General features: G+C 40.8%; 1 protein-coding gene across 2 annotated transcripts in view; it reads left to right on the forward strand.

Moving 5' to 3' along the window:
• The window catches only part of LOC126465188 (leucine-rich repeat-containing protein 15-like), a 167,760-nt gene that overhangs the window by 125,906 nt on the left and 14,033 nt on the right, over positions 1-27,821 (forward strand). For both annotated transcript variants that reach the window (XM_050096288.1, XM_050096289.1), the window contains exon 2: positions 26,755-27,003. In XM_050096288.1, the coding sequence (XP_049952245.1) occupies positions 26,755-27,003 (249 nt within the window). The remainder of the gene's footprint in view (positions 1-26,754; positions 27,004-27,821) is intronic.

The raw sequence follows: 27,821 nt of genomic DNA on the forward strand, positions 1-27,821 counted from the left end.
TTAAAACTACCACCTAGCAAGTGTGGTGTCTGGCGGTGACACCACAGAAACCATCTCGGAACTCTGCTTAAGCGACTGAGAGAAGTCGCGGAAAACCTAAATTTTGATGTCGGGACGGAGAGTTGAACCACCACCCACCGAACTGCATCACTGCACCATTTCGCTCGGCGTGTAAACTGAATGGCGGCAAGACGCAGCAAGGGTTTTCCCAGCTGAAGATGTGCCGTGTACGACGGAAGAGTGTTGCGGCGAGATGTTACGTATGGAGCGAGTATAAACACGATGCCTGAGCAGTCCGTCGCTGATAGGTGTGTAGTCAACACGCCATCACGTCGTGGCTGAACCAGAGGTGTATAAATTCTCCTTCCAACCTGCCTGTCCCTATCTCCGCCACAACCATTGAAGCAGCTCAGCCTGCAGCAACGGAGACACGAAACTACATGTGTACTGAGGCGCGGCGGTTAAAGCAGGCCACTTGGGTTTCCACAAGCCTGACAAGTTTTCACCGGACCCGTTCAGCCTGATGCGCCAGACAACGCTTTGCGCTGTAAATTCAACGTGACTAGCCAGATATGTTTGCGTAGATAGTTTCTCTGCAGCTCGATGGGAGCAGTAAAATGAACAAATTAAAGGAGACTGAGCAGAAATTAAAAACTAGGAAATATACAGTAGTCACGAAACAGAGCTCAAGTCAATCAGGGGAAAGTTGTCGTGTGTTTATGAGGCAGCTTCAAATAAACCGATAAGTGTATCGAAATTCAAACTGTTTAAAAGGTTACTAAACGCTCATTTGAGAACCTCGTGTATGCTATAACATGCCTGCAAGTTTGACCAGCAATTTCCCCACTGCAGAAATATGTTGAAAGAGTACAAAGACAAGTGTGTAGAAATGTGTGCTAAGGAAGTGAGGCCATTTAGCAGTATATAACCTTTCTAAATTTAGGGCATAAAGTGGTCAAAATAGGGAAAAATTATGACTTCGTGGATGTTCAAAACCACAGTCTTGTGGTATACAACGTAGTATGAAGGAAGCTTAGTATGAAAGACACGTACTTTTCAGACTAACGTAATATGAAAAACGATCTACGTGTTTGCGAAAATGAGTTTAGGCAATTTAGAATCAACTACTTTGGCCACTGAATGAATTCAGTGAACCTGCAAAATATATCCCGGAAAATGTAATTAAAACTGGTATAACTGGGTTCATATACGGCTTGAAGACGCTGAGGCTACAGAAACTAGACTTTCAAAAATTACTTCAGTTGGCGTTGCATTGTAATAGGCAACTTCAGGTTCTGAGAGGCAAAGGATCTAGACTTTCAGAGATGATTTTGCTTACTACAGTAAACATGTATTAGAGGGAATCCGATGATGGTTCGAATTGAGAATAGACAGCACTAGTCGAAAAGAGTGGGAAGTCACAGGTATAACCGTCCATATCGAAATAAATAAATAAGTTCGAAATAAAGCCGAAAAGGAAAAAAACGGACAAATAAAATCCACCATTTTGTGGCCTACGATGACTCAAAAGGAATATGTATTTCATTGGGCTCGTCTTGTGATAACTCGCGTAAAAAAAAAAAAAAAAAAAAAAAAAAAAAGAGAGCTTGTTGTCAACTTCACAACCCTTCTCCTTACACTATAATGAAAGCGTAGAGAATAAACTGCTAGGTAGCTTAGCACAGTGGAAAAGCGGGTAGGCAAGCAGGATTCATTTAGCCTACTTAGATTGGGCATAGCTCGGCTTGGATGCGAGTAAGGCAGCCTGCCCGTTCTACTGCTAACGTGCGGCAATTTGCCTGCCTGGCTGAGTCAAGCGTGGTCAGGTTAAAAGTGGAATGTATCCTCTGGACTTAACGTACGTCGAACGTTGGACGATGATCGGTACAAGACGCATGAGTGGTAGCAAGTTGGAGACTACACAAGAATTCGAGGTTCGTAGATCAACAGTGTATATGGTGACTCTTCAGTACCGCAGAGGTACTTTTTCCACACACGTATACTTCCGCACAGCTCGATCACCGGTGTTTGACGAACTTCTATACCAGGATTGTACGGAGGAAAATGGAACGCATAGCCTTCAGCAGACGACGACGGATTCGTCATACAGCGCCTTTCCTTTCTTTTGGCCACTGAGTGTATACCTTGAGGGTAGGTTGACTGCAATTTGTGTGTGTGTGTGTGTGTGTGTGTGTGTGTTTGTGTGTGTTTTGACGTATCACCACCAACACTTGTGCTCCGTACGTGAGACAGTCCTGAGAGGTTTCAAATTTATCGACGACATTGGCGCAAAACCTAAGTCAGAAACTTTACGCGTCCACCTCTCCTCCCCTTGCCGATGAAATACTGGTTGTGAAAATGTTATCCACTGCCAAGATTCGAACCAGCTACCTCTGTGTCGAGCACCAGCGCAGACTGGTTTGACGCAACTCTTCAACTACAAGTATTTGAACTGTTTTCATCCCTCGGTCTCCTCCCACAATTTTTAGTCTGCACATTTCACTCCATTACCAAACTGACGATTTCTGGATGCCTCAGGAACTGTCATATAATCCAATCGCTTCTTTTAGTCAAGTTGTCCCATAGAATTATTTTTCCCCCACTTAGTTCAGTAAGCCTATCTCTTCGCTGTATCCATCGAGTCTTCATCATTCGTCTGTAGCAACACATTTCAGAAACTTGTATTCTATTCTTGTCGGAACTGCTTGCCGTCCAGGTTTCACTTCCGTACAAGACTGCATTTCAGATACCTTCAGAAAAGAGTTCCTAAAATTTAAATGTATATTAGATGTGCTATAGCCAATCTACATTTTATATGCTCTGTCATTAGGCCACCGTCTGTTATTTTGCTGGTCAGATTACTTTTAGTGCCTCATTTGCCGATCTGATTTCCTCAGCTTCGCCTGATTTAATACGACTATATTCCATTACCCTTGCTTTACTTTTGTTGATATTCATCTTATAACCTCCTTACAAGAGACTATCCATTCCGTTCAACTGCTCTTCAAATTCTTTCAGTCACTGATACAATTACAGTGTCATCGACAAACTTAGAAATTTTTGTTTCTTCTTGCTGAACTTTAATTCCCTTTCCAAATATAGCCACAGACTCCTTTACTGCTTGGTCAGTATACACATCGAATAACGCCAGGGAGAGACTATAACCCTTAATCACTTCCTTGTCAATCACAGCTACAGTTTCATGTCCTTCGACTCTTACATCTGCAGTCTGATGTCTGTGCATGTTGCAAATAACCTTTCGCTCCCCTTATTTTATCCCTGATAGCTTCAAAATGTCAATACATTGTCAAAAGCTTTCTCTAAACTTAGCAGTGTATAAACGTTGATCTGCCTTTCTTCAACATACAGGGTGACAATTATTCAACCATATGAAAAAAAAACGTAAATTAGCTACAAATTATGGAGTGCACACACTTTATGCAACATGTAAACGTCACTACAGATATTCTGAATTAGGTTATGATATGTTCGATATGCCTGCCATCATTGGCGATGATGGGGCGCAGACGAATAGCGAAATTCTGCATGACCCGCTGAAGTGTCGGAACATCGATGCTGTCGATGACCTCCCAGTGGCTGTCTTCAGCTCAGCAATGGTTTTTGGGTTATTCCTGTACATCTTGTCTTTATTATAACCCCACAAAAGAAGTCGCATGTGTTCAGATCCGGAGAATAGGGCGGTCAATCGAGGTCCATGCCAGTGACCTTGGGTTCCTCAGAGCCAGAATGTGGTCCCCAGCGTGCTCCTCAACAAACCTACTTCGATGGGATCGAACTCCGTCTTGCATGAAACACGTCTTGCCGAAATCAGGGTCACTTTGGATAATGGGGATGAAATTATGTTGCAAAACCTTCACGTACCGTTCGGTAGTGACCGTGCCATCAAGAAATATCGCACCGATTATTCCGTGACTGGATGTTGTACACTATTGAGGACGAAGAGACTTCTCGATCGTGAAATGCGGATTCTCAGTCCCCCCAGATGCGCCAGTTTTGCTTATTGACCAACTCATCCAAATGAAAGTGGTCTTCGTCGCTAACCGAAACCATATTCACATCAAAGTCCTGTTCGTTAATTCTGTGGACAATAGTGATGGCGAAACACAACCGCTACTCCCTGGCCCTGGGGTTTAATGGCTGATGGGTTTGAATTTTGTATGGGAGGAGATGCAGGTCTTTGTGGCAGTGTCTCTCAATTGATTTACACCTGTTGTGCACCTCGTCTGATCGATTTCCTGGAGCGCGTGTCTTCTCGGTGTTTTCAGGTGTTTTCACCCTTTTTGGGCGACCGACGTTGCCAACACCATCATCACGAACACTACCCATTCTTTCAAACTTGGGAATCAAATTCTTGATTGTCTGCACAATTGGACCGGTTGTCTTCAGCTAGAACTCGGTATCAGTCTTCTTTTGAGCCGCAGTCAGCCGGCCGCGGTTGCCGAGCGGTTCTAGGCCCTTCAGGCCGGAACCGCGCGACTGCTACGGTCGCAGGTTCGAATCCTGCCTCGGGCACGGAAGTGTGTGACGTCCTTAGGTTAGTTAGGTTGAAGTAGGGGACTGATAACCTCAGATGTTAAGTCCCATAGTGCTCAGAGCCATTTGAAGCCGCAGTTGGGCTGTTATTACGCGCATAGTAGGCCTTCGCAAGTGACATTTTCACGTGAAATGGCTGACGACAACAACAGGCGCGTGCGCATATGCATATTGATTCCCATCATGCCACGCGGCCAACTGTGCAGTTTGAACGTCCTAACGCAAACCGTTCACAATCTATTTCACATAGTTCAGTAATTGTCACCCTGTATCTTCTAAAATAAATGGTGTGGTGAATGTTGCCTCGCGTGTTCCTGCATTTCTGCAGAACCCAAAGTGATCTTCGCCGAGGTCGGCTTGTACCAGTTTCCCCAGTCTTGTGTAATTTCGTGTCAGAGTTTCGCTGTTCTTCGTATACCGGTGCAGAGCCTGCACTTCTCTCTGACGTTCGTGCCGTGCGAGTACGTGGTGTCGGTGCTCACGGTTCCTCCACAGTAGTCGGACGGCTTGGGAGCGGCAGGAGGCGGACAGGCGGCCCTGCCTGTGCCACTGCAGGCTTTCCCAAAACCACGCGGTTAGCCACTTGTCGCTCCCGCCGCTCTTCCAGAGAACGCGGTCACTTCACGAGTTTGCTGCCGCGCCCACCTCTGCTGCGAAATCGAGGCCCCGATAAGATAGGCGGTGGATAGCGGCGGACCTTTGCGCCGCCAGATGACTCAGGCCGCGTCGCGCGACCGTTACCAGGTGCGCCCGCCCTGGCGTCCTTTTCCTTCTGTTTCACACGCATTTCGTGTACGTACCATCTGGCACTGTTGCTATTTTTCAAAATATCGGGAATCCGATGTATCGATATTAAATATCAATACTGCCTCATGGCATATCGAGGAAAGGTATCGATATATCGAAAGACACTATCGACACACCTGCCTATAAAAACATCGGCTACACAGTATAAATGTACTGCTGGTTTTAGAGCTGCGTATGTAAGTACTGATTATTATTAGATATTCGGGTACATCAACAAGCTTGCAGCCTGCCTATCCACCTTACAGGAAGAATTGAAAGGAAAACGATGCAAGTTCACGCTTGGCGATAACCACTTTGCTAACAATGGTAACTGTGTGTAAGTGGCACAATAAAATGTTTCCGATGGGTCCGTCGTTCGGCTTCGTCATATATCGCATTTGTCCGAAACACTTCATGTCGATTGACCTATTTTCTCATTTCTGACAACACCAGCGAACTAGCGGTTGGAGTGTTAGAATTACGTAGTGAAGCTAAACTTTGCAGTTTCTGCTGGTAGCGCGAGCACCGATTACGTCAGCATTACCCCTTTTCAAAAAATGATTCAAATGGCTCTGAGCACCATGGGACTTAACATCTGTGGTCATCAGTCCCCTAGAACTTAGAACTAATTAAACCTAACTAACCTAAGGACATCACACACATCCATGCCCAAGGCAGGATTCGAACCTGCGACCGTAACGGTCGCGCGGCTCTAGACTGAAGCGCCTAGAACCGCTCGGCCACATCGGCCGGCTACCCCTTTTCCCTCGTACGTCTCCGCACACGGGAAAGACCAGTGTTTTCATTTAGATTTTTGTTCCTCTTTTTCAGCGACTGTTTTCGAAGACGCCGATGTGAATAAACTGTTTTTCAACGCAAGTGGTGTGCTATTTCTTCACGTCGGAAATCTTGTTATTCCATTCACATTGACACGAGCCCCCCCCCCCCCCTCTCCCCCCTCCAGTGCAATCGGACTACTTCTTTTGTACCACACTTGCTTGCTTCACACAGTTGAAGAGAAAGATTGGACGTGATGAAAGCTCAAAAAGCTAATACGACTCGTTCACACAGTGAAAGTAAAATTATGTTCTAATACAATTTCAAAAGAACAACTTCAAATATTTACCGAAAATTGTGGAAAAAATATTATATAACAAGGTTTGGTAGTCGATATTACCATTTCCTTGTCGATTCATCTTTGTGAGTTGTGCTACTGACATATATCGATATTCTTTGTGAATGATATCGATATGCCTGTATACCGGTATTTTATCAACAGACCTACTACCATCCAGTCAGTTGCCTATTTAATATTTTAAAAACAACGCTGGACGGCGCTGCAGGGATCTGCGTGTACATTATGAAGCGCAAGCCATCTAACGGTATGTGGCAGAGGGTACCACTAACTGATTGCCTTTCTCTGTTCCATCGCGAATGGCGGCTGGGAAAAGCCCCTGTATCGGCTCTAATATCTCGAATTTTCTCGTCGTTGTCATTTCGCAAGATGTGTGTTGGAGGAAGTAATATTGTGTCCGACTATTCCCGGAAAGTGTGCACTCTCCAGATTTCAAAAAAATGGTTCAAATGGCTCTGAGCACTATGGGACTTAACATCTATGGTCATCAGTCCCCTAGAACTTAGAACTACTTAAACCTAACTAACCTAAGGACATCACACATATCCATGCCCGAGGCAGGATTCGAACCTGCGACCGTAGCAGTCGTGCGGCTCCGGACTGAGCGCCTAGAACCGCTAGACCACTGCGGCCGGCTCCAGATTTCAGTAGTAAGCCTCTACGTGGTACGCAACGCCTCTCTTGCAACGTCTGTCACTGTAACGCTATCGCGCCGACTAAATCATCCCGCGACGAAACGCGCCGCTCTTCTTTGAATCTTCATCTCTTCTATCAGTCCTGCCTGGTAGGGATCCGAAATTGATGAATAATACTCAAGAAGCGGTCGAACGCTTCCTTTGTGGATGTATTACATTTGCTTAACATTTTTCCCATGAATCTTAGTCTAGCATCTGCTTTTCCTACTATTTGCCTATTTCGTCATTCTACCTAATGTCGCTCTGGATAGTTACTCCTAGATATTTTAGGGGAGATACTGTTTCCAGCAATTTGTCATCAATAGTGTAGTTGTACAGTAGTGGATTTCTTTTCCTGTATATGCGCAATACGTTATATCTATTTACATTCGAGGTCGACTGCATCAGCTTGCACAATTCTTCAGTCCGCTGTAAATGGATACTGTTTTCTGGCATTGCTACTTTCTTATAGAGGACTGCATCATCTGCGAACAGTCTTAAAGATCTTCCGACGCGTTGTACTGGATAAAAGTATGTCCAGACATGAGCTATGTATAACAAGAAACGTTATTAATTCGACCAGACGACATTTCTCTTGTCGCCATGTTACAGTTCGCTTCTTTTGCCAAAACAGTGGAGCTAGGACGCAACTGAGAGAGAAATCTGAGACAGTGGTTTATTAAGTGAGTAACTGAGGACAAGTGAGGCCAATAGCTTCTGAAAAAGCACATCCTCAGCACAAAAATAAACGCTAATCTCTTCACTTTCGTTGTTCCAAAATCTACAGCATTTCTCATTTCACCAGCTATCAACGGCTCTTTAAATCTAGTCTTTCATCGTTAAAGTCTGTAGTTAGAGGAACAAGACAGTAGGTAATGAAATTTTGTGTAATAATCATGTAGCAAAATACTCTCCTCTTTTTGTACTATCATTTGCCAAAATTTGATTTCGATATCTCAAATCGTTTATGAAATATGAGGAATATTTCATTCTGGCTTTATCACTGTCACCCGCGATCACAAATGTGTATGCTACATCAGATCAATTTTCTCGAGAGTGGTGACAGATAGAGATCTCCACCAAAGTCTAAAGAAAAGTTTCAGTATGTTAGCTAAATTTCATACACAGCAAAATGTTATGTAATATGCGCCAAACGCAAAATCATAGCGACCCCTGTTTTTCATTACATACTTTTACGAAATTCGTGCACTGTTTTACGTAACTGCAAATATGACAATAACTGTGGCCATTAATGAAATGATGGGGATGTCGTCATGAAACTGACATTAAAAGTTATTAGCAACGCAGAAAGAACATTTTTAACCGAATAGTTTCTGTAAAATCGTTTGAGGAACATTACAGGGCGTATGCCTCTGTCATCGCAGCTCATCGCGGGCCGATCGAAAGCAGGAAATCATGTTGGCCTCCCCTTCCAAACAAACCAATGAACACGTCCAGGGCTCTGGACGGAAATTGGTCACTGCGCATCAGGCAAGGGATTGCTGTGACATTCGTGTATTTCTGACGTGTATGCTGAAAATTTGGAAGCGTGATCTATGGCGATGTTATTACCAAATGCATCCAAACAGGACCAACACGTTGTTACTACTTTCTTGGCAGCCGAAGCACAAACATCGGAAAATATCCGTCGGAGAATGGAGAATGTCTGTAGGGCTGTACGCCTGCCGAAAACCACCGTTGTGGTATGATGCACCAACTCCCATGCTGGTCGGTATTCGACACAAGATCTGAAAGGCCAGCATCGCCTGGCAGACTCTAGTGGGACACACTCGAGCACCCGCCCTTGTAGTCCTGACCTCTCTCCATGCGAATATCACACCTTCGGTCCCTTGAAAAAGGCATTGAAGGGTCGACGATTCCTGTCGGACGAGGATGTGCAACAGGCAGTTAAGGACTTGTTGCCGCGGCAGGACGAGGTGTTCTACCAGGTCTTCAACCTGGTGCGTCAGCGGTATGATTGTCTCAGTGCTTATGTCGTTTTTTCCTGACTGAAATATCGATCCTGGACAGTACGGTCTTCAAACGCAAACTTTCTGATCGCCCATTATAGTTAGTTTATTTTTGCGATGCGCATAATGAAGCAATTTCCTGTCTATCGCGGGAACTACTTAGAACTCGAGAAAGTATTTAAACGATACATTCAGCATATGTGACGGATATCTTTCAGTTGTACTGTCATAGATGCATCGTACAAAGTATAGTAGTGTAGTGAATGGACAATGTTCACGCATTCCTTTCACAAGCTTCAGCCTCCAACACATTGTGGCCGAGCGGTTCTAGGCACTTCAGTCTGGAACCGCGCAACCGCTACGGTCGCAGGTTCAACTCCTGCCTCGAGTATGGATGTGTGTGGTGTTTTTAGGTTAGTTAGGTTAAAGTAGTTCTAAGTTCTAGGGGACTGATGACCTCAGATGTTAAGTCCCATAGTGTTCAGAGCCATTTCCAACACATTGTGTCGCATGTTAGTGTAAGTATCTGGAAAAAAATTATAATTATTGGTAACCTTTGTAATCAATAACGCAATCGTACGAAATAGTGGTAATGGTAATGATCTCTCAAAAATAATTTTGTTTCGATATTACCCCTGAGGTGTAAATAATTACCCCCTGACCGGGAACCACTGCCATAGATACGGCAGTAACACTTGAGCAGCCGAGTACATTAGCTCTTCTTTCGAGATGCTCTGTCCAAGGCCGCAAGAGTCTTGTCATGTGCCAGAGGCGATTATCCCAGTGGATTCTCCTGTTTCTGTACCACCATCGCTAGAATGATTCCCCATTTTCGACCTTTACGGTCAGTGGAATGATTCCCCATTCGTCCGTGCTCCGCCCTATATACGGTACTTTCTTACCGCGTCTAGTTCCCGCAGCCCAAGCAGTGGGCATCCAAACTCACGGTGGGCAATCTGGAAAGTAGAGAGAGGAGTGCAGCATATCAGAATATGACGATACGGGTCGGGGGTAGCTGCTCACTTGATTAATGGATCCTCCTCAATTTCTGTGATAAAAGGTAAGTAACTCCGACCTCGGTTTCGGTCTATTCTTCTAACGAAAGGGGACACTGGCGTTGCTGCTTCATGCTGATCCCCGTGTCCAGCACTTCCGCATGAACTCGCAAGCCGATGGTGACGTAAATACAGCTGTTGTTCCCCCTTCCGCTGACGCAAGCGCAGCACCGATAGCGAACGCAGTACGTGTGAGGCGTCCAAATGCAGCTCCTAGTGCCCATTTGCAAGCAAACGGACACCACGCCCAAAAGCAAAGAGCCCGTCACACAACGCAGTGGCTGCCGCGCAGTGCCGAATTAATTTTCCGAAAATAAATCGTAAAACACACGGACTCAGACCAAGTAACAAAATTCAAAAGTATACAAACAATTCATCGAATGTATAAAACAAAACACAGAATACTAAAACAAGGGAAACAGCCAATTTAACTGGACATATTGTGGACGTCTACTAAATTTTCAGAAAAACTAATACTGAAACAGTAAAACAGATCACAGTTCTAAAAGGACATCTGTAAGAAATACTACGGTTACACTTAACAGAAAGTACAAGATAGTGTAGGTAGTGGGGAGCAGGCGTGGTAATTACGACGATAAATAATTACTCGCACTACCGTCACTCCCTATGAATACCTTTATTCTCACAGCGGAAACACAATGCGTTTAGCATAGGGCGCGTACAGCGATCTGCAACCTGAATGTAGAAGTCTGGTTTCTGAGTATAGAACAGCAGCGTGTCTGCAGATACACGTGCTTTGCGTCGTCCGCCATATTGTAGTTTGGCAAACAAATTTCCATCGTTCTGCATGTGACAAAGAATTGCAGGCTGATTTCTTGTTTTCAACTTTATGTCAACGTATGATGTAATAGGCTGATTAGGAAGCGGAATTGAAAAGTATTTTCTTTGCGTGTTCTAGTGACATTTCCTAGCAGCCATGTTGTAGTTTGGCAAGAAACGAAATATTTGCATATATGGCTGGCACGATTAGATAGATGAAGTTCAACATCCAGGTAGTATAGAGATCACTGGGCGCGTACTACAGAGAACTGATCTGCCAAAGATACAGTTGTTCTGCGATTTATTGAGGGGTAGAGCCAGTGGTTCTGCGTCCTCACAATAGAAAAAAGTTTTGACAGAAAATTAACGACTTGAAGGTTGACCAGGTAGAAAAATCAAGAAACTTGGTACTTCTTGGTTGGATCATAGGGAAAGAATCAGTTCTGGAGAATGAAAATAATATGGGCGCCAAAGAAGAGTAAAAGGAAATTCTGAAATGCAATTCGTTGTATGTTTCGTAGTTCAGAAAGGCAGAACAACAACAATTATAATACAACTTAAGAATAAGTTTGTTCATTAGAATTTTCGTGGTAGGATAGAAGAGGTGGTGATGGCCAAATTGCATGTCATTGTTTCATTCTGAATCTGCAGTGTCTTTACATTACAAAAGCAAACTATTCATGGTTCGTCTGGAGGTTGAGGACGATAAATATAGCCAACATTTTTGGTCTTAGCACAAGTGAGTTACATATTCCCACTACAAACTATACTGTCAATTGGTCACCGTGGTCTAGGGGTAGCGTCTTTGATTCATAATCAAATCGTCTTCGGTCCCGGGTTCGATCCCCGCCACTGCCTAAATTTTGATAAATAATCAGCATTGGCGGCCGAAGACTTCCGGCATAAGAAGTCAGCCTCATTCTGCCAACGGCCATGCCAAAGAGGGCGGAGGAGCGGATAGAGGTTCAGGGCACTCTCTTGTCCTAGGGGTGGGAAATTGCCCCTAAAGGCGGAAGAATCAGCAATGATCAACGACATGAGGATGCAGAAGGCAATGGAAACAACTGCATTAAAGACATGTAACGTGTATCCACAGGACATGCGGCCTGTAATTGAAGAAGTGTCATGATGATCTCTCCATTGGCAAAAGATTCCGGAATAGTCCCCCATTCGGATCTCCGGGAGGGGACTGCCAAGGGGGAGGTTACCATGAGAAAAATATTGAATAATCAACGAAAGGATAACGTTCTACGAGTCGGGGCGTGGAATGTCAGAAGCTTGAACGTGGTAGGGAACCTAGAAAATCTGAAAAGGGAAATGCAAATGCTCAATCTAGATATAGTAGGGGTCAGTGAAGTGAAGTGGAAGGAAGACAAGGATTTCTGGTCAGATAAGTATCGCGTAATATCAACAGCAGCAGAAAATGGTATAACAGGTGTAGGATTCGTTATGAATAGTTATTAGTATTCGTTATGAATAGTTAATAGGATTCGTTATGAATAGGGCAGAGAGTGTGTTACTGTGAACAGTTCAGTGATCGGGTTGTTCTAATCAGAATCGACAGCAGACCAACACCGACAACGATAGTTCAGGTATACATGCCGACATCGCAAGCTGAAGATGAACAGATAGAGAAAGTGTATGAGGATATTGAAAGGGCAATGCAGTATGTAAAGGGGGACGAAAATCTAATAGTCATGGGCGACTGGAATGCAGTTGTAGGGGAAGGAGTAAAAGAATAGGTTACAGGAGAATATGGGCTTGGGAAAAGGAATGAAAGAGGAGAAAGACTAATTGAGTTCTGTAACAAGTTTCAGCTAGTAATAGCGAATACCCTGTTCAAGAATCACAAGAGGAGGAGGTATACTTGGAAAAGGCCGGGAGATCCGGGAAGATTTCAATTAGATTACATCATGGTCAGACAGAGATTCCGAAATCAGATACTGGATTGTAAGGCGTACCCAGGAGCAGATATAGACTTAGATCACAATATAGTAGTAATGAAGAGTAGGCTGAAGTTCAAGACATTAGTAAGGGAGAATCCATACGCAAAGAAGTGGGATACGGAAGTACTAAGGAATGACGAGATACTTTTGAAGTTCTCTAACGCTATAGATACAGCAATAAGGAATAGCGCAGTAGGCAGTACAGTTGAAGAGGAATGGAAATCTCTAAAAAGGGCCATCACAAAAGTTGGGAAGGAAAACATAGGTACAAAGAAGGTAGCTGAGAAGAAACCATGGGTAACAGAAGAAATACTTCAGTTGGTTGATGAACGGAGGAAGTACAAACATGTTCCGGGAAAATCAGGAATACAGAAATACAAGTCGTTGAGGAATGAAATAAATAGGAAGTGCAGGGAAGCTAAGACGAAATGGCTGCAGGAAAAATGTGAAGACATCGAAAAAGATATGATTGTCGGAAGAACAGACTCAGCATACAGGAAAGTCAAAACAACCTTTGGTGACATTAAAAGCAACGGTGGTAACATTAAGAGTGCAACGGGAATTCCACTGTTAAATGCAGAGGAGAGACCAGATAGGTGGAAAGAAGATTTGTCTGATGTGATAGAAGAAGAAACAGGAGTTGATTTAGAAGAGATAGTGGATCCAGTATTAGAATCGGAATTTAAAAGAGCTTTGGAGGACTTACGGTCAAATAAGGCAGAGGGGATAGATAATATTCCATCAGAATTTCTAAAATCATTGGGGGATGTGGCAACAAAACGACTATTCACGTTGGTGTGTAGAATATATGAGCCTGGCGACATACCATCTGACTTTCGGAAAAGCATCATCCACACAATTCCGAAGACGGCAAGAGCTGACAAGTGCGAGAATTATCGCACAATCAGCGTAACAGCTCATGCATCGAAGCTGCTTACAAGAATAATATACAGAAGAATGGAAAAGAAAATTGAGAATGCGCTAGGTGACGATCAGTTTGGCTTTAGGAAAAGTAAAGGGACGAGAGAGGCAATTCTGACGTTACGGCTAATAATGGAAGCAAGGCTAAAGAAAAATCAAGACACTTTCATAGGATTTGTCGACCTGGAAAAAGCGTTCCACAATATAAAATGGTGCAAGCTGTTCGAGATTCTGAAAAAAGTAGGGGTAAGCTATAGGGAGAGACGAGTCATATACAATATGTACAACAACCAAGAGGGAATAATAAGAGTGGACGATCAAGAACGAAGTGCTCGTATTAAGAAGGGTGTAAGACAAGGCTGTAGCCTTTCGCCCCTACTCTTCAATCTGTACATCGAGGAAGCAATGATGGTAATAAAAGAAAGGTTCAGGAGCGGAATTAAAATACAAGGTGAAAGGATATCAATGATACGATTCGCTGATGACATTGCTATCCTGAGTGAAAGTGAAGAAGAATTAAATGATCTGCTAAACGGAATGAACAGTCTAATGAGTACACAGTATGGTTTGAGAGTAAATCGGAGAAAGACGAAGGTAATGAGAAGTAGTAGAAATGAGAACAGCGAGAAACTTAACATCAGGATTGATGGTCATGAAGTCAATGAAGTTAAGGAATTCTGCTACCTAGGCAGTAAAATAACCAATGACGGACGGAGCAAGGAGGACATCAAAAGCAGACTCGCTATGGGAAAAAAGGCATTTCTGGCCAAGAGAAGTCTACTAATATCAAATACCGGCATTAATTGGAGGAAGAAATTTCTGAGGATGTACATCTGGAGTACAGCATTGTATGATAGTGAAACATGGACTGTGGGAAAACCGGAACAGAAGAGAATCGAAGCATTTGAGATGTGGTGCTGTAGACGAATGTTGAAAATTAGGTGGACTGATAAGGTAAGGAATGAGGAGGTTCTACGCAGAATCGGAGAGGAAAGGAATATGTGGAAAACACTGATAAGGTGAAGGGACAGGATGATAGGACATCTGCTAAGACATGAGGGAATGACTTCCATGGTACTAGAGGGAGCTGTAGAGGGCAAAAACTGTAGAGGAAGACAGAGATTGGAATATGTCAAGCAAATAATTGAGGACATAGGTTGCAACTGCTACTCTGAGATGAAGAGGTTAGCACAGGAAAGGAATTCGTGGCGGGCTGCATCAAACCAGTCAGTATACTGATGACTAAAAAAAAAAAAAACTATACAGTACTCACAGCTCTCCAAGGGGACATACTTATAACAAAAACTTTCATTTTGACTCCAAGAAATATATCCTCAAGTGACCTTTGTCAAAACATCATTAAGGTGTTCTTTGAATTTTTCAGTTTTTTTGATTCATCTGATGTGAATCACAGACAGAAAAACAGTGCTGATACTTGAGAGTGGGGAACATGAGCAATTCGTTAAGCTTAAGCTTTCTCAGAGTCTCTCAGATGAATCACAGTTCACAGATAGCTGCTGGTGATGCACGATTTGTGTTTTCCCATTATCTATGAGGGGTGATCAAAGAGTCCAGAATCGGTATGTCAGTCTCACAAAATGACCATGAGCAGTGAGGTAATCATCCCACCAATGCACCAGGTTGAAGGTACCTTTTTGGTAAAACATCGTGTCATACTTGTAAAGAAGTCCATAAATGCCTCCTGCATGTCCTCATCCAACAGAAATCGCTGACCCTTCAAGGCTCTTTTTAAGGGACTGAAGGTATAATGTCACATGGGGAGAGGTCAGGACCATAGGGCAGGTTCATGAGTGTCTTCCGCTTGAGGCTGGCCTCCCAAATAGACCAGCATCTTGTGTTGAATTGCAACCAACACATAACTTGGCATACCATTCCACAGTGGTGGTTTTTGACGCTCATGCTGCCCCACACACATTCTTCATTCTCCAATGGATGTTCATTTCTACTTCAGCAGCCGAGAAAAGGATAACAGTACATTGGTCCCGTTGAGATGCATTTGATAATAATATCACCAAAGTTCTCTTTCCCACTTGTATCACATACACGTCGGAAAGACTTCAATGCCCAACTAATCAATTGCATACATGTGGGTATTTACATATATGCACATCAGAGTCATACTATGTTGCATGTATGCGACAGCAATGAGCTCAAACGGAAACTTTTTGATCACCCCTTACACTATTCTAAATAAGTACAAAAGACAAAAGATTTGTCTCCACCATGAAACATCACACTTTTGCTATGTAAAACACCTGTAGCCTTGGTAATGGCCTCAGTCTGGTGAGGAGAGTTCACAAGTATTTCTCCAGGTTTGTATGTCCAGCTGAACATCCTCATTGATGATTAGATCCTGTAGGACTACTAAACTGTAGGGATGTTCATTGCTACTTTCCACATACTTTCCACATACATGTTCCAGATACTCCTCGAAATGTTCTGTAGGATTAAGATTGGGCATTTAGCGAGCTGTTTGTCATGTGATAGGGAGCTTAGGTGTTCATGGAAACCAGGAACGTTTGTATACAGCTTATCAGAAGACACTAGTGTCTGCAGCATAGTCATCATGAAGAAGGAGAACAAATGGAAACACTTGATTACTAAGTACATTACCTTCATTAATATTCACAGTAAGTTGAATGAGGGGCTCAAGGCATATTAGTACAAAAAAAGACACCCACAAAACATCATAGATCTACCACCAGGCTGAACTACACCGTCCTCACACTTCAGGTTGAATGGCTAATGGGGCTGTGGTTCACTTGAAGTTTTATTTTATTTGTTTATTTACACGTCAAGTTCCGTAGAACCAAATTGAGGAGCAAATATCCAAGGTTATAGAATGTGTCAGTACATGAAATTACAAGGTAAAAGTAATAACAGATTAAAATAAAATGTTTATGAACCCAAAAAATTCAAGCCGTACGTTTAAGTAAACACAATCAACAATACAGCATAAGAATCAGCTTAATTTTTCAAGGAACTTATTGACAGAATAGAAGGAGTGACCCATGAGGAAACTCTCCAGTTTCAATTTGAAAGTGCATGGATTATTGCTAAGATTTTTGAATTTTTGTGGTAGCTTATTTAAAATGGATGCAACAGTATACTGCACACCTTTCTGCACAAGAGTTACGGAAGTCCGATCCAAATGTAGGTTTGATTTCTGCCGAGTATTAACTGAATGAAAGCTGCTTATTCTTGGGAATGAGCTGATATGTGTTAACAAGAAATGACAGTAAAGAATATATATATTGGGATGCCAATGTCAAAATACCCAGACCCTTGAACAGGGATTGACTAGAGGTTTGCGAACTTACACCACTTACTGCCCGAACCACCCATATCTGAGCCAAAAATTTCCTTTTAGAGTGGGAAGAGTTACCCCAAAATATAATACCATATGATATAAGTGAATGAAAATAATCAAAGGGGTTGACTAGAGGTTCACAAACTTACACCGCTTATTGCCCGAACCTGAGCCAAAAATTTCCTTTTAGAATGGGAAGAGTTACCCCAAAATATAATATCATGTGATATAAGCGAATGAAAATAATCAGACTAATTTTCATGTTGAATGATCACTTACTTCAGACACCATTTGAATAGTAAAAATGGGAGCATTAACTCTTTGAACTAGATCCTGAACTTGCGCTTCCCACAACAGTTTACTATCCATCTGAACACTTAGAAATTTGAACTGTTCAGTTTCACTAATCATATGCCCATTCTGTGAGATTAAAATGTCAGATTTTGTTGAATTGTGTGTTAGAAACTCTAAAAATTGAGTATTTTTGTGGTTTAGCAGTAGTTTATTTTGTACAAGCCATGAACTTCTGTCATGAACTGCACTATTTGAAACCACGCCAATGTTACTCACAACATCCTTTACTACCAAGCTAGTGTCGTCAGCAAACAGAAATATTTTAGCGTTACCCATAATACTAGAGGTGTGCCCCGCTCAGACCCCACATTGCAGCCATTTCCAACACTGTGAATAATGACCCTTTGCTTTATGTTGCTAAAGTAAGAGGTGAACCAATTGTGAGCTACTCCCCATATTCCATAATGGTCCAACTTCTGGAGCAATATTTTGTGATCAACACAAATGAATGCCGTAGTTTAATAAAAAAATATGCCTAGCATTCGAAACCTTTTGTTTAACCCATCCAGTACCTCACAGAGAAAAGAAAATGTAGCATTTTCAGTTGTTAAATGACTTCTAAAGTCAAACTGTACATTTGACAGCAAATTGTATGATACAAAATCATCACTTATCCTTGCATACACAGCCTTTTCACTTTTAGCAAACACTGATGGAATAGAAATAGGTCTAAAATTGTCTACATTAGTTTACTACTGAGTACTTTAATCATTCAGGGGACTGAACAGGGCCAACATGTGCAGCACAGTACTTTAATATTCAGCTAGGCACTCCATCACGTCCATGAGAGTCCTTAGTCTTTAGTTATTTAATCATTGACTCAGTCTCCCCCTTGTCTGTATCACAGAGGAGTATTTCAGATATCGGTCTTCGAAAGGCATTTGCTAAGGGAATTATATGATTCCCTGCAGAAACTAAATTTTTATTTAACTCACCAACAATGCTCAGAAAATGATTGTTAAATATTGTACATATATCTGATTTTTCAGTAACAGAAATATTTTTAATATGAGCTGATTTTATGTTGTTGACCTTGTGCTGCTGACCACACACTTCCTTCACAAATCACCATATGTTTTTAACTTTATCCTGTGAATTAGCTATTCTGTTTACTTACCACATACTCTTTGCCTTCCTAATAACATTTTAAGCACCTTACAATACTATTTGTAATGGGCAACTGTAGCTTGATTGTGACTACTTCTAATATTTTGATTTAATTCCTGGTTCGTTCTTCATGATATCCTTATCCCACTAGTCAGCCACCAAGGCTGCCTTTTACTGCTAGTACCCCGTTTAGAATGTTCTAATGGAAAGTAACTCCCAAAGAGAATGAGAAATGTGTTAAGGAAAGCATTATATTTGTCATCTATGTTATTGGCACTATAAACATCCTGCCACTCTTGTTCCTTGATGAAGTTTTAAAAACTCTCTATTGCCAATGGATTAATTTTCTTACATAGTTTGTAATTATATGTGACATTTGTTTGAGTACAAAAACCTTTTATTGTTAAAATTTGTGCATCATGGACTGAAAGGCCATTCACCCTTTTACTAACAGAATGCCCATATAGTAATGAAAAATGAATAAAAATATTGTCTCTGGCTGTGCTACATTCCCCTGCACCCTAGTTGGAAAAAACACAGTCTGCATCAGATCATATGAATTTAGGAGACCTACCAACATCCTTTTTCTTGCACAGTCATATACGAAGTTAATATTGAAGTCACCACATATATCTAATTTCAGGAAAGGAATTCGTGGCGGGCTGCATCAAACCAGTCAGTATACTGATGACTAAAAAAAAAAAAAACTATACAGTACTCACAGCTCTCCAAGGGGACATACTTATAACAAAAACTTTCATTTTGACTCCAAGAAATATATCCTCAAGTGACCTTTGTCAAAACATCATTAAGGTGTTCTTTGAATTTTTCAGTTTTTTTGATTCATCTGATGTGAATCACAGACAGAAAAACAGTGCTGATACTTGAGAGTGGGGAACATGAGCAATTCGTTAAGCTTAAGCTTTCTCAGAGTCTCTCAGATGAATCACAGTTCACAGATAGCTGCTGGTGATGCACGATTTGTGTTTTCCCATTATCTATGAGGGGTGATCAAAGAGTCCAGAATCGGTATGTCAGTCTCACAAAATGACCATGAGCAGTGAGGTAATCATCCCACCAATGCACCAGGTTGAAGGTACCTTTTTGGTAAAACATCGTGTCATACTTGTAAAGAAGTCCATAAATGCCTCCTGCATGTCCTCATCCAACAGAAATCGCTGACCCTTCAAGGCTCTTTTTAAGGGACTGAAGGTATAATGTCACATGGGGAGAGGTCAGGACCATAGGGCAGGTTCATGAGTGTCTTCCGCTTGAGGCTGGCCTCCCAAATAGACCAGCATCTTGTGTTGAATTGCAACCAACACATAACTTGGCATACCATTCCACAGTGGTGGTTTTTGACGCTCATGCTGCCCCACACACATTCTTCATTCTCCAATGGATGTTCATTTCTACTTCAGCAGCCGAGAAAAGGATAACAGTACATTGGTCCCGTTGAGATGCATTTGATAATAATATCACCAAAGTTCTCTTTCCCACTTGTATCACATACACGTCGGAAAGACTTCAATGCCCAACTAATCAATTGCATACATGTGGGTATTTACATATATGCACATCAGAGTCATACTATGTTGCATGTATGCGACAGCAATGAGCTCAAACGGAAACTTTTTGATCACCCCTTACACTATTCTAAATAAGTACAAAAGACAAAAGATTTGTCTCCACCATGAAACATCACACTTTTGCTATGTAAAACACCTGTAGCCTTGGTAATGGCCTCAGTCTGGTGAGGAGAGTTCACAAGTATTTCTCCAGGTTTGTATGTCCAGCTGAACATCCTCATTGATGATTAGATCCTGTAGGACTACTAAACTGTAGGGATGTTCATTGCTACTTTCCACATACTTTCCACATACATGTTCCAGATACTCCTCGAAATGTTCTGTAGGATTAAGATTGGGCATTTAGCGAGCTGTTTGTCATGTGATAGGGAGCTTAGGTGTTCATGGAAACCAGGAACGTTTGTATACAGCTTATCAGAAGACACTAGTGTCTGCAGCATAGTCATCATGAAGAAGGAGAACAAATGGAAACACTTGATTACTAAGTACATTACCTTCATTAATATTCACAGTAAGTTGAATGAGGGGCTCAAGGCATATTAGTACAAAAAAAGACACCCACAAAACATCATAGATCTACCACCAGGCTGAACTACACCGTCCTCACACTTCAGGTTGAATGGCTAATGGGGCTGTGGTTCACTTGAAGTTTTATTTTATTTGTTTATTTACACGTCAAGTTCCGTAGAACCAAATTGAGGAGCAAATATCCAAGGTTATAGAATGTGTCAGTACATGAAATTACAAGGTAAAAGTAATAACAGATTAAAATAAAATGTTTATGAACCCAAAAAATTCAAGCCGTACGTTTAAGTAAACACAATCAACAATACAGCATAAGAATCAGCTTAATTTTTCAAGGAACTTATTGACAGAATAGAAGGAGTGACCCATGAGGAAACTCTCCAGTTTCAATTTGAAAGTGCATGGATTATTGCTAAGATTTTTGAATTTTTGTGGTAGCTTATTTAAAATGGATGCAACAGTATACTGCACACCTTTCTGCACAAGAGTTACGGAAGTCCGATCCAAATGTAGGTTTGATTTCTGCCGAGTATTAACTGAATGAAAGCTGCTTATTCTTGGGAATGAGCTGATATGTGTTAACAAGAAATGACAGTAAAGAATATATATATTGGGATGCCAATGTCAAAATACCCAGACCCTTGAACAGGGATTGACTAGAGGTTTGCGAACTTACACCACTTACTGCCCGAACCACCCATATCTGAGCCAAAAATTTCCTTTTAGAGTGGGAAGAGTTACCCCAAAATATAATACCATATGATATAAGTGAATGAAAATAATCAAAGGGGTTGACTAGAGGTTCACAAACTTACACCGCTTATTGCCCGAACCTGAGCCAAAAATTTCCTTTTAGAATGGGAAGAGTTACCCCAAAATATAATATCATGTGATATAAGCGAATGAAAATAATCAGACTAATTTTCATGTTGAATGATCACTTACTTCAGACACCATTTGAATAGTAAAAATGGGAGCATTAACTCTTTGAACTAGATCCTGAACTTGCGCTTCCCACAACAGTTTACTATCCATCTGAACACTTAGAAATTTGAACTGTTCAGTTTCACTAATCATATGCCCATTCTGTGAGATTAAAATGTCAGATTTTGTTGAATTGTGTGTTAGAAACTCTAAAAATTGAGTATTTTTGTGGTTTAGCAGTAGTTTATTTTGTACAAGCCATGAACTTCTGTCATGAACTGCACTATTTGAAACCACGCCAATGTTACTCACAACATCCTTTACTACCAAGCTAGTGTCGTCAGCAAACAGAAATATTTTAGCGTTACCCATAATACTAGAGGTGTGCCCCGCTCAGACCCCACATTGCAGCCATTTCCAACACTGTGAATAATGACCCTTTGCTTTATGTTGCTAAAGTAAGAGGTGAACCAATTGTGAGCTACTCCCCATATTCCATAATGGTCCAACTTCTGGAGCAATATTTTGTGATCAACACAAATGAATGCCGTAGTTTAATAAAAAAATATGCCTAGCATTCGAAACCTTTTGTTTAACCCATCCAGTACCTCACAGAGAAAAGAAAATGTAGCATTTTCAGTTGTTAAATGACTTCTAAAGTCAAACTGTACATTTGACAGCAAATTGTATGATACAAAATCATCACTTATCCTTGCATACACAGCCTTTTCACTTTTAGCAAACACTGATGGAATAGAAATAGGTCTAAAATTGTCTACATTAGTTTACTACTGAGTACTTTAATCATTCAGGGGACTGAACAGGGCCAACATGTGCAGCACAGTACTTTAATATTCAGCTAGGCACTCCATCACGTCCATGAGAGTCCTTAGTCTTTAGTTATTTAATCATTGACTCAGTCTCCCCCTTGTCTGTATCACAGAGGAGTATTTCAGATATCGGTCTTCAAAAGGCATTTGCTAAGGGAATTATATGATTCCCTGCAGAAACTAAATTTTTATTTAACTCACCAACAATGCTCAGAAAATGATTGTTAAATATTGTACATATATCTGATTTTTCAGTAACAGAAATATTTTTAATATGAGCTGATTTTATGTTGTTGACCTTGTGCTGCTGACCACACACTTCCTTCACAAATCACCATATGTTTTTAACTTTATCCTGTGAATTAGCTATTCTGTTTACTTACCACATACTCTTTGCCTTCCTAATAACATTTTAAGCACCTTACAATACTATTTGTAATGGGCAACTGTAGCTTGATTGTGACTACTTCTAATATTTTGATTTAATTCCTGGTTCGTTCTTCATGATATCCTTATCCCACTAGTCAGCCACCAAGGCTGCCTTTTACTGCTAGTACCCCGTTTAGAATGTTCTAATGGAAAGTAACTCCCAAAGAGAATGAGAAATGTGTTAAGGAAAGCATTATATTTGTCATCTATGTTATTGGCACTATAAACATCCTGCCACTCTTGTTCCTTGATGAAGTTTTAAAAACTCTCTATTGCCAATGGATTAATTTTCTTACATAGTTTGTAATTATATGTGACATTTGTTTGAGTACAAAAACCTTTTATTGTTAAAATTTGTGCATCATGGACTGAAAGGCCATTCACCCTTTTACTAACAGAATGCCCATATAGTAATGAAAAATGAATAAAAATATTGTCTCTGGCTGTGCTACATTCCCCTGCACCCTAGTTGGAAAAAACACAGTCTGCATCAGATCATATGAATTTAGGAGACCTACCAACATCCTTTTTCTTGCACAGTCATATACGAAGTTAATATTGAAGTCACCACATATATCTAATTTCTGGTACCTTCTATAAAGTGAATCAAGAACCTTCTCTTGTTAGAGCAGAAATGCTCTGAAGTCAGAGATATGGGACCTATAAACAACAAAAATTAGTTTAGTTTCACTAAATTCAACTTCCCCTCCACAACTTTCAAATATCTGTTCAGTGGTGCAGTGTCATGATATATCTATGGACTCAAATGGAATATTGTTTTTTACATACATGGCCACTCCCCCACTCCTCAAGGAACTCCTTGAAAAACAGCCAGCTGATCTGTATCCTGGTAAAGGAAGCCTCTGAATTGTCAAAATATTTAAGTGGTCCTCTGATATACCAATAATTTCAGAGTCGACATCTATAAGCAGTTCACTAATATTATCTCTAATACCTCTTATATTTTGATGAAATGTGCTAATTCCTTCTCTACTTGAAAACATAAATTGCACCACTGCAATGTGACCCCTGCCCTCTGCCATCAGTGTCTTCTCCAGCTCTATGTTAACATGCCTAACAGCTGCATTAAGATGAGGCCGATCATGACACTGAAACAGCTACATGAAATGCACATTAGTGCCACCAGTTTGAGTAGCTATCTTTACCAAGCCACCACCTATATTATATTCTCCATCCCTATCAAGACTGTTCCCAGCTCCACCCACTATCACTACTTGATCCTTCTTCATAAAATTCTTACATATATCCCCAATGCTGTCAGTCACCTGAGCCAACCCTGCACTAGGCTTCACAATGCTGGTGACCTAGTACTCACTCCCAATACTTCCTGCAACTGCTGGCCTACACCTTGACCATGCGAACTTACCTAACAGAGGCCTTCTAACTGCTGAGAACTGCTGCATGTTTCTGACACCTACAGCTACAAGAAGCTCCTCTCCACTCAGCTCTGACAATAGGTTAAATCTATTGCACATACACAAAGTACAACTGTCTGAACACGTCTATCTCCTACCTGCTTTCTTGTCAATTGCCAGTTCCCATTCCCCAGCACTCTTCACCCTCCTCAACCTATATAGTTCCTTGTTTGCATATTGTAACTGAACCTGAAGGGCACAGATCTTAGGCTCCTGCTCCTTCATCAACTTATTTCTACTACAAATTCTGCATTCTTAGGAGGGGATCTCGCTAGAATGCCCACTGGCTTCCCCACTGCATCCCCCCAATGAAAATACTTTGAACAAATCCCACACCATAACCCACTACTCACAAACCTATGACAGAGCCCACACTTCTCACTCATGGTAAAAATTTACAGTTACTGAAAAAAAACTAAACATCTACATTACTTAAGTTCAGTTACAACAGTAGTCTTGCATCATTTGAAAAGAGGCGAACTTGTGACTGGTTGGACCACACTAAGTACCCATTTAAGATGTGTAGTCATATGTACAGCTGTGATCAGTGGCCTTTTGAAAGGTACCAGACTCCAGTCCCTGTCAGGTAAGATATTTTTATTATCACTTTCTTACGATATGTTACATGTTTGCAAATGGCACACCATTTCTTATAGACAAGTTCAACATTCCATATTTGTACATCAATAAATTGGACAACTACATTCACAGTGTGTTCATGGACATGTCCAAACACATTAGCCCCATTTTGTCATTCCATCTCATCTCCATGTTGACCCAACTCACTGTTGCTGATTGGCACTTAACTTCACTACCATGAAATATGTCAAAAGTGGAGGGTCACTTCATGGCATGCTACTAGTTGTACACCACATAGTATTCCAAACTGATAAACTTATCAACAAAAATAATTAATTTTTGATAATGCAGGATAATTGGATAGATAAAAGAATCCACTCACCAGGCAGCAGTAGGAGAAAACATGTAAAAGTTATGGAAATGTGCAAGCTTTCAGAACCAATGGTCCCCTTCTTCTGGCAAAAGGGTTGAAAGGAAAGAAAGAGGGATCAAGGAAAGTGACTAGTGCAGTTTCAGCAGTTTTATTCCAAATTATTTACTGAATGCAAATTTTATGACATCAGCTGCAATAGGTATAAATGTATTACACAGTTGTGACACATGAAAATTTGTGCCAGACTGGGACTTGAACCTATATTTCTCATTTACCATGACCTGTCTTAACCATTTCGGCTATCCATGCACACTCCTGGCTCGATCCTAACCTCCTTATGTTGCTGTCCACGGCTGTTATTGTAATCTTATGTACTTCTCCCTTTAAGGTCATAAAGTTCATAACACTACTTGATTCCCGCTCGGGGAGAATGACACTCCCACAAGGAACTGTGACCATTTTTATCATTCAGGTGTATGAAATATTATTCCAAATTATTCACTGAATGTGAATTTTATTATATCATTGGGTAATACATCTATATCTATTGCAGCTAGTCATGAAATTTGTATTCAGCAAATAATCTGTAATAATATTATTCACCTGCTGATCATCAAATCATATGAGGGTGTGCCAAATTTTTATGTGAAAACTCTTAAAGCTTTTTAAATGAAACAAATGTTATTAACATTCTGAATATTTATTCTTTATGTCTACATATTTATTTATGAGAGGGTGCTCTGTATGGACAAATTCATTGAATTCAAAACTTAATGAAAGCACTCTGTTCCTCATGCACTGACATAGTTAGGCTACATACCTCCATGTTAAATGCTACAATATGGAGCCCTCTGGTGACAGAGGGCTGCAAATATGTAGACATGTGGAATGTTGATAAAGTTTGTTGTATTTAATAAGCTTTAAGAGCTTTTCTATAAAAATTTGGAACCATTATTTTCTAGCATGCCCATGTATCAAAGCTCAGAAGTTTATTGAGCTTGCTTTTGCTACAAGTCATAACTTTCTTCTGTTTGTTGTTCTCACTTGTTCTACATATCATAACTTCTTTCTCATGTTAAGAAAGTGTCTTAATTAGGTCATTCGCATGGGTTGTTTGTGTAACTGGTATTAGGTCTGAAATGGCATCAAAAGATGATCCAGTAAAATGTAGTTTAGACTCCAAATCTGGAGTATTTTTCTAATCTAGTTTTTTTACTGATATTCATGATTCATAGCATTGTTTTGTTCCTACAAAATGGCTGTACAGCTTCAGCAACATTATCAGTGGAACAGATGTTTAAAATATTAAAAACATCAGCTGTTATCACTATGTATTTTTAAGTGAAGTGTTTTAGTTTCCTGTTGATGAAGGTGAATTACTATTACATAGCATTACTATATTGGTAGCATTTCCTCTGTTGCAAAACTTAATTGTACTCGGTATTTTCCTTTGCAGATGCGGCAGTTGTATCTGCTGCTGTTGGTAGGGTTGGCGCTGGCGGCAGACCCACTGTCGTCATGCCCAGAGGATTGTGTGTGCACACGGCGAGCTGGACTCTCCGAGATGGTGGCACGCTGCACCAAGTTAGACCCAGCAAGGCAAGTGTTTGCTGCCGAGGTGCGCCATCTTCACGTCAGTGGCGTCCCCAAGGAACATGGCATAGTGCTCGACCATGACACCTTCAAGAGGATGGGACTGCAGCAGGTGACTGAATTTTCTCATGTTGAGACTACTGAAGGGTGATCTGTTTTAATTGATAAAAATGATTCAATAGCCAATACTGCATAAAATATTTCTTTATTTAAGACTACCAGTTTCAACAGACTTTGATGTAATCTTCAGGTCTGTAAGAAAGTGTATACACATGTAATATGCCTCATAAGTTAAGATGTAACATTTGATATAACAGTTTTAGTTTGGCATTACAAAAGCAGGAAGTGGACCTGTACATTTACATACTTTAAAAATCATTTGTTGTAAAATGTGTTTATTTTATGCTGAACCTCACACCAAAATGCCAAGTTAATAAAAGTCAGCGCATCATAAAAGGTTTATTTAAACCTTAAATATTTAAAAACATAAAGCATCTTGGCAAAAGTCCATGTCCATATACATATTGCTCATAGATGTTTGTTACATCACACGAAGATGGTTCACAATGGCACATCTGTTTACAAATGCTGGACATATTCTAAACAGTGCAAATCCACTTTAAATGGTATATAAGGTACAACTGACAAGTATTATAGCAAGGATAACATTTGTATAATATGTTGCAGCCACTAGATGGCTCTTAGATCCGAACCATGTAACAGAGTGTAAATAAGTCACTTTTCATATTTAAAATCAACTGCTTTTGTGAGTGGCCTTTAAGAACAGTAAAGATTACAAAACTGTACTTTCTTAAAAACTAAAACATGTATTTAATTCTCACAATCCTCTTTATACATGCTTATTATTGCATGCATAATAGGAAAATTATGATAGTTATTACTTTGTTGTTGTTGTGGCACTTCGCACTA

The sequence above is a fragment of the Schistocerca serialis genome, chromosome 1 (genome assembly GCF_023864345.2).
Source record: "Schistocerca serialis cubense isolate TAMUIC-IGC-003099 chromosome 1, iqSchSeri2.2, whole genome shotgun sequence".
In the NCBI taxonomy this organism is placed as follows: Eukaryota; Metazoa; Arthropoda; class Insecta; order Orthoptera; family Acrididae; genus Schistocerca; species Schistocerca serialis.